At 35.2% G+C, this 8,494-nt stretch overlaps 1 protein-coding gene and 1 pseudogene across 1 annotated transcript; one reads left to right on the top strand and one right to left on the bottom strand.

The window, feature by feature from the left end:
* Positions 1–1,633, bottom strand: LOC147940187 (putative pirin-like protein At3g59260). Its single transcript, XM_087463194.1, has 7 exons — positions 1,494–1,633; positions 1,346–1,395; positions 1,211–1,249; positions 1,081–1,109; positions 922–984; positions 735–835; positions 1–646 (listed from the first exon to the last, which is right to left on the bottom strand). Exons 1-7 carry the CDS (start codon positions 1,580–1,582, stop codon positions 157–159), a joined length of 861 nt encoding a protein of 286 aa, XP_087319320.1. The 5' UTR covers positions 1,583–1,633; the 3' UTR covers positions 1–156.
* A 4,336-nt stretch (positions 1,634–5,969) lies between these two features.
* On the top strand, positions 5,970–7,631 carry LOC147940186 (uncharacterized; annotated as a pseudogene).
* The last annotated feature ends 863 nt before the right edge of the window (positions 7,632–8,494 follow it).

Genomic DNA, 8,494 nt, shown 5'->3' with positions numbered 1-8,494 from the left:
TATAGTTAATCAATTTATTAAAAACGTAGCATGTGTTTTGTTATTACGTGACAATGGTAAGATATAGAAATAGAATGTATAATTAAAACGGTGTGCGATAAGATAAAAAAACCTAATAAATATAAGTGCATGTCTCTGGTTATTGCTTCAAACTCTTCACTGTGACCTCCAAGACTTAGCCATCTCAAAGCCATTCTTGGCATTGCGATAGTCGTCAATTGTCATATCAATGTCAGCCTGCGAGTTCATCACAAATGGCCCGTGCTGAACCACAGGCTCGCCGATGGGTTCCCCTGCAATCAACAAGAACCTCAACGGCCTAGAGCTTGATGTATTCTTCACGCTAACTTGATCCCCTCTTCCAAATACCACAACATTGTGTGCTTCTACTGTGGAAGAGTCCGAGGAGCTAAACACGCCTTCATCGCCTTCTAGAAGGTAGGCGAAAGCAGTCCATGACTCTGGAATGGTCTGGAGGGTTTGAGCTCCTGGGTCGAGCGTAACGTCAAGGAACATGATTGGTGTTTCTGTGTAGAAAGGAGACTTGACTCCCATCGACTCTCCGGCTATGATTTTGACCTCTACTCCATTGTCCCATGCTCTCGGAATATATGAATTCGGTATTTCTCGGTTTTTTGGCCAGATCCTGTCATAAACCAAACAAAACAGATCTTAAAACATTGAAAAAGATGAATATAACTAGAATCTTTTGTCATGAAGAATTTTCTTTGTACATCTTTTGACTGTAAGGGAGGTTGATCCAGAGTTGAATGAGACTGTTAACTTCTTCTTGAGGCATTTCAGAATGAATGATTCCTCTTCCTGCTGTCGTCCACTGCAATATAATAACCAAAATCAAAAGGATGCAACAAGAAAGCTTAGTAGTAAGAGTATTTTTAATTATGTTTATTGTTGTTTCACCTGAACATCTCCTTCTTGGATTGTACCTCTATGACCATTACAGTCTTGGTGAATGAGGCCTCCCTATATTGTACAAGTTAAATCGATATCCAAGTAAGCAAAAGTAAAAAAGGCTTTTTATTATTGGCTTAAATCATGGCTGAAGATATATGTTCTCACCTGCAACATGTATGTCACACTTTCAAAACCTGTGTACACAGTTGATCCAATTACATCAGAAAAATTAGAGACTAGAGGAATTAAGCAGATGTACGTAGAAAAAACTGAAAAAAATAGGCGTGAATTTGACCTCTGTGAGGATGATCTCTGAATCCACCAGGAGGTGAAACTGAATCAAGAAACAGAGCAAATCAGAACAAACAATAAGTAAACATAAAAAATCAAAAATTTAATTCACACATTGGGGAAGTAAAAAGAATGTTACAGGAAAGTTCAGAAAGCGAGACGAACGGGTCCAATAACTCATGGTTTGTCCTGAATTAACCATGCAACAAGAAAATTAAATGAAACTTGAAGGTGAAGAAGCCATTATACGTTAGACAATTGATGAACAATAAAAAAAGCAAACTCACTTGGTAATGCCTTGTCTAATAACAGCAGCAGCACCACCGTCGTTCTCAAAATTTGCATAAATCTTCTTAACAATCTGTCTCTCTGACATGGTGATGATGTCCTTTGTGTCTTTTGTCTATCTCTCTTTGAGTGTTTGTGTGTTTATTTTGGCGTGCGTACACATATTTATATCACAAAAGCAAAGACAAAAATAGCAATAACTAAAAAATTCTTGTTACCATAAATGTTTGTTTGTAATGTACACCAATTTATCATAAATGTAAACTTCTATAGCTTTGTCGAAAATTAAAAAAAAAAATGAAAATTTTCTATAATATTTTATTTTTTTAAACATCAAAGGCTATCAATGGATAGGAAAACTAGCTTTTGATGTTTAAGAAAATAAAATAAAAATATAGAAAACATCCCAAAATGCATTGTTTTGTCGTTCAAGAACTTCTTTTTTTCACATATAATGAATTTTAGTAAAATGCATAATAATATAATTAAGTAAATTCCTTGAATTAACATATACATTCTAAATATTTAACTTTTTTCTTTTTTAATTATGTTTTTCTGAATTATTATTACTTTGAAAATAACATTCCTTTTTTGTAAATAATAAAAAAAAATTGTTTTTTTGTCACATGAAAAAAAAAAAAAAAACCAGACAACTTGTACGACGACGTATGACTACAGAGAAAGAAAGGTTTCAGATGATTCGTTGGGGTTTTAGGTTTCGTGAATAGAGTTTTTGGATTCCACTGTTAACAAGTTCTCTCTTATGTGTGACCATGGCGTTGTTCGTTGCGATGATGTCACTGAATGGTTATTAAACGTGCTGCGACGTGGGGGTTAACGATCTTGATTTACGCGTTACTCTGGATGAGGGTCGTCTTGCCTTCAAAGATCTTTGAGACATGGACAGAATGATGGAGCAAGTCGTGTACTTTCTTGAGACAATGCCGAACCTAAAATAAACTCATAGTACACTACGAAACGTTCCTAGAGAAGGTCTAACCGGCCAAATGCAAGATTCAAGTAATAACCTCAACCTGTCCTCTACTTAACGCATTTGTTACTACTACTATGGCTTCTCAATTTCTTTAGGATTCACTCATGCTTCTTTTCACCATGTCAAAGCCATGAGTACTGTGTCTCGGCTTTAATTTAGTATGTAAGGACTTGTTCTTTATGTATGCTTTTGTCGGTTAGGCCAACAATGTGCACTTAATGTCTATAATGTTTTCAATTTTCGTGCTTTGTCTTTTGTGAAGTTTGGGAAGTATGGACCACTGGGGCTACGGAGATTAGTCGTAAAAGTCAATACATCGATAGATTCGTCCCAAATGTCTTTGATAAACTACCTTTTGAATACACTTCCACAACATGCCAGAGAAAAAACAGTTTCTCCAAAACCGATCTTGACTTGATTTCAATGGTTAACTTCGTCTAAGCGTTCAAGTGAAGCAATTCCTTCAAGATCTTTATTGCAATATCGTAACGTTAATGTTCTTAAGCGCGATAAATTTGATATCCCATCGATACTCCGAAGACTTGTTGTACCCTCGCTAAATACAAATGTATTAGTTTTTTCAACCTTTGGCGACAAGCAGGTAGTCTCGCAATCAATGTTCTTTATAAATCAATACGCAAATTCTTAGACAGATCCAAAACAACTAGTTTTGGCCTACACCTAACGAATTCACCTGCAATACTTGTCAATGGTATGTTTTCTTGGAGGTCTGAACACTCGTAAGCCATACCTGGACTTCGTTAAGCCTTTGTAGACCTGTGCCTTCCTCCCTGCACCCTTCTTTAACACATCTAAGTCTTCCATGGATTACTCCAGAGCCACCAAATTCTTCTCAAGGTTACGAATATAAATTACCTCTGCCACAAAAGCAGCTAACGGCACGGTTCAACACTTGATCGCAAGATAGTTGGAAAGACACACACCCCCCCCCCCCCCACCCCCCATCCTGCACTTCACAAATAGACGCTTGCTGACGTTAATGCAATTGTACAGATTTTCAATTTTTTCTTATTATATAATTTCACTTAGTAGTGTTTTCTTTTTGAAATAAAGTAACGGATTAAATGATTAAAGAAATAGTTCTTGATTACTTCTTGTTTGTTCTATGTGTAAACTTTCTTTTTTTTTCATGTGAAAATTTTAGTTATTTAAAAGTAGTAGTTTGATAGTTATGCAAATTGTAAATATCAATATTACATTTTTTGTCCATATTATGAAAATTTAATGTAGTTACTTAGTTTTTCATATGTGTTGATGGTTTGGGTTTAGGGTTGGCAACTTGGCCGTATATCCATCTCATTTAACTCGTTTTATATCAAAAATATTTTACGTTTTATAGACCAACCCCATGCAAAAATTATATAACCAAACTAATGTTTTTTTTTAACCAAGCTAATGTTAAGTGTTAACTCTAATTAATTTCCATCACATAGTCGTTGAGCTTTTAATTAAAGATATTTTTATTAAGTTAACAAGTGAGTGATATACTTGAATAATAATTAGGGATGAATCAAAAATTATTAAATTTCACAGCAATATAAATGTGGGAAACAAGAATCTATAGACATATAAGAAAGTAAGATGCTAGAAAATAATAAGCTCAGATGTAAACTGGCGGAGGCAAGTACTAAGTATGTGTGTAATTCCTTGAGTTGTTATATACGCAGTAATGAATATGTTTAGTGTTAGGATGTGCACGTACGTGTTGTTGTTATGCTACATGAATGATTGTGAATTTGTCATTTGTGAATATTGTGATTGTGATTGTGATAATTGAATGAGTTGTGTTTTTGTGTGGACATCTGTAATCTCTTCCACAGAAGAAATTTCTTTTTTTATGCATGATGCATATCCTTTGGCCCTTTTATTTTTTTCAAGTTAATTAATGTTATTAGAAGTTGCATGCAGTTTAAAGTTCTAATTGTTGGTGGAGTTAGAAACTCTATTCACAAAACTTCACTTAAAGAAAAAAACAATTATTCATAGGTTATACTTAATTATATTTATATTTTAATCAAATGAGTTACATTTTTTTAAAAATAATTCAATTTCATAATACTTTAACCAATAAAAAATTATAGAACCATCTTTTTCTGCTTACCATGTACAGTTTGCACATCTAAAAAAATCTCTAGATGCTCTAGACTATCTTTTGAATACATCTCCACAACATGCCACAGAAAAAAAAAGTTTCTCCAAAACCGATCTTGACTAGATTTTAATGGTTAGAACTTTCAAGAGAAGCGATTCCTTCAAGCTTCCGTCAAATGAAACAAGATCTTTATTGCAATATCGTAACGTTATTGTTCTTAAGCGCGACAAATTTGATATCCCATCATACTCCAAAGACTTGTTGTACCCTCGCTAGATACAGATGCATTAGTTTATTCAACCTTTGGCGACAAGCAGGTAGTCTTGCAATCAATGTTCTTTATAAATCAAGACGCAAATTCTTAGACAGATCCAAAACAACTAGTTTTGGCCTACACCTAACGAATTCACCTGCAATACTTGTCAATGGTATGTTTTCTTGGAGGTCTGAACACTCGTAAGCCATACCTTGACTTCGTTAAGCCTTTTCCTTCCTCCCTGCACCCTTCTTAACACATCTTCTCGCTTTGCCTTAAGTACTTCCATGGATTTCTCCAGAGCTACCAAACTCTTCTCAAGGTTACGAATATAAATTACGTCTGCCACAAAAGCAAGATAGTTGGAAAGACACACCACCACCAACACCCCCCCCCCCCCTACTTCACATATAGACGCTTGCTGACGTTAATGCAATTTTACAGATTTTCAATTTTTTATTATTATATAATTTCAGTTTGTAGTGTTTTCTTTTTGTAATAAAGTAACAGATTAAATGACTAAAATTATTATTTTTTATGTGAAAATTTTAATTATTTAAAATTAGTAGTTTAATAGTATGCAAATTGTAAATATCAATATTATGAATGTACTTAGTTTTTCATATGAGTGTTGATGGTTTGAGTTAGGGTTGGCAACTGGGCCGCATATCCGTCTCATTTAACTCATTTTATATATAAAAAAGTAAGAAGCTAGAAAATAATAAGCCCAGATGGTTTGAGTTATATCAGAATATGTAATGTCGGTTATATACTTTCAGTTATTTACTATCTTAGTTTACTATTGTTTTGGTTTAGGGTGATACTATTTAAGCTGTAATATTTCCTGATTAAATCTTTAATGAAGCATTATATAAGCTAAGAAAAGTTAGTTACAGAAAGCTGAAATGGTATCAGAGCTTTTCTTCGAGCTCGCTTCATTCATCTTCTTTCGCAAGCTCAATTTTTCATTTGATCCTCTTGTTCTTTTTCTTTTTCTGAATCTTTGTTTCATTCTCTTCAATTTGATAGCTCAACTTCTCTTTTTTTTTTCCGATCGCGTTTCATTCCGATCGTGCTCTTCCTCCGTTCAAAATCTTAGATCCGCCTTAGCGATGACTAATCCAGCTGCTGGGAGCTCTGATCCTTACGAGAATACGTTATTTCTTCACGTCCGGCGTGAACCTGGTCCTCGACAAGCTTACTGGAGAATCCAACTACCACACTTGGCGTCGCTCGATCATAAAAGCTCTTAATGCGAAAAACAAGCTTGGATTCGTTGATGGAACAATCGTTAAACCAAATTCAACAAGCTCAGATTCTGGATCTTGGACTCGCTGCAACGACATGGTATGTAACTGGATTTCGAACTCAGTCTCGAAGGAAATAGGATCTGGAACAGTTTATTTTGATGATGCACATCTCTTGTGGTTGAATCTAGAAGGGAGATTTAAGCAAAGCAATTTGTCTAAGATCTATAGTGTTCAAGATCAACTCGATCGCTTACATCAAGGATCTTTAGATCTCAGTTCTTATTATACTAAAACTACCACTCTATGGGAAGAATTGAAGAATTTTGAAGAGTTACCTACCTGTAGATGTGGCGGATGCACTTGTGGATGTAACGATCGATGGATTCAGTTATATGAGAGGCGTAACATTGTCAGGTTCTTGATGCGTTTGAATGAGTCATTTACTCAAGCTCGCCGTCAAATACTCATGATGGATCCACTTCCAGAATTCACCAAAATCTTTAACTTCATTTCTCAAGATGAGCAACAGAGGTGTTTGACTTCTCCACTGCCTGTACCAGAGTCCCCTGTGTATCAAGCTTCCGTCAATTATCAGAAACAGAGAGGATTTCAACAAGGAAGACCTCGTCCTCTCTGCACTCACTGTGGGTTGCTTGGTCACACAATAGCACGCTGTTACAAGCTCCATGGATACCCTCCTGGATACAAAGTACCTCCAAACTCTAGCTACAGTGCAGACAAGTCTAAAGGGAATCTCACACCACATAATGGAGTTCATATGGTGTATTCTCAGCCCTCCGAACAAATGATTTATCCTCAACCTACAGAACAAGGTCCACAAGTTCAGATTCCACAAAATCATGCTATCTTTTATAATGGCATTTCTTACCAATCCTCTAGACAATCTTCGTGTGGAAACTCTACTCCTGTTGGACAACATTCTACTAGCTTTAATAATGGAACTTCTCCAATGATAAATCATTCTGTTAACATGGTGCAATCTGGAAGAACCTTTACTCCTGTCAGTAGATCTCATGGTGGGGAACAGATAACTCAGCTGGTTACTCAATTGAATAGACAACTTCAAGGTTCTCCGTATCAAGTCATACGTTCAACGCATGTCTCACAGCATCACGATTCTATTTCAGCTCAAGGTAAATCACTTTTACCTTCTCACTATATTTCTGCTTTCGAAACATGCCTTACTTTACCAAGTACTATCTGGATTCTCGATACTGGAGCTAGTTGTCATATTTGTTGTGACCTTAGGATGTTCTCTAATGTCTACCAAGTTGATCACACTAATATTACTCTCCCAAACAATATCACAATACCCATTCACACTGCTGGAATAGTAAAACTTAGTGATAGTCTTATTCTTCATCCTGTTTTCTTTGTTCCTTCTTTCCATTTAAATCTCATTAGTGTTAGTTCATTAACGAAAACAAACAAAAATTTATCTGTGCATTTTTATCATGATTCTTGTTTCATTCAGGATCATACTCAGGAATGGATGATTGGTGAAGGGGATCAATACAATGATCTTTATCTCTTACACCATCAACGCCTTCCTGATACAAATCATCATGTAGCTTTCAGTGCTGTTTATCCTGAGCTTTGGCATCAGCGTATTGGTCATCCATCTATTTCAAGAGTTCAAACTTTGTCTTCAAATTTAAATATTCGTCAGAAACTTTCAGAATTTCATTGTAAAGTTTGTCATATTGTCAAAACAAAAACGGTTGTCTTTTGATTCAAATAATAAAAAAATTTCTGAGGAACCTTTCTCTCTGATTCACATTGATATTTGGGGTCCTTTCCATGTTACATCAGCAAAAGGATTTCGTTATTTTCTTACCATTGTTGATGATTGCTCTCGGTTCACTTGGATCTATTTTCTTCAACTTAAAAGTGATGTTACAAATATATTTCCATCCTTTCTAAACCTAGTTAATACTCAGTTTGGAGTACAAGTTAAGAGCATTCGATCTGACAATGCTCCTGAACTTCAATTCACTGATTTACTTTCAAAACTTGGCATCTTTCATTATCATTCATGCGCATATACTCCTCAAGAGAATTCTGTTGTTGAAAGAAAACATCAACATCTTCTAAATGTTGCAAGATCACTTTATTTTCAATCTAACATTCCTCTTGCCTACTAGCTAGAATGTGTTTCTACAGCTGCTTTCTTGATAAATAGAACACCTACACCTGTTTTGCATGATCAAATACCCTTTGAAATCTTGTATAAGAAACTTCCTGATTATTCTTTTCGAAAAGTGTTTGGTTGTTTGTGTTATGAATCTACACATTCACATGATAAGAATAAGTTTACTGAAAGAGCTAGAGCATGTGCGTTTATTGGCTATGAACCTGGTTTTAAA

Source organism: Camelina sativa, chromosome 8 (assembly GCF_030686135.1).
Source record: "Camelina sativa cultivar CO46 ecotype springtype chromosome 8, ASM3068613v1".
Lineage (NCBI taxonomy): Eukaryota > Viridiplantae > Streptophyta > Magnoliopsida > Brassicales > Brassicaceae > Camelina > Camelina sativa.
This window is presented reverse-complemented; position numbering and strand designations above follow the sequence as displayed.

Excerpts from the sequence above, each read along its gene's own strand:
- LOC147940187 (XM_087463194.1), bottom strand. The coding sequence starts at position 1,582 with ATGTCAGAGAGACAGATTGTTAAGAAGATTTATGCAAATTTTGAGAAC. Across the intron at positions 1,250-1,345 it reads CTCGCTTTCTGAACTTTCCT|TTTCACCTCCTGGTGGATTC; the intron begins GTAACATTCTTT and ends TTCTTGATTCAG. Across the intron at positions 985-1,080 it reads GTGTGACATACATGTTGCAG|GGAGGCCTCATTCACCAAGA; the intron begins GTGAGAACATAT and ends TGTACAATATAG.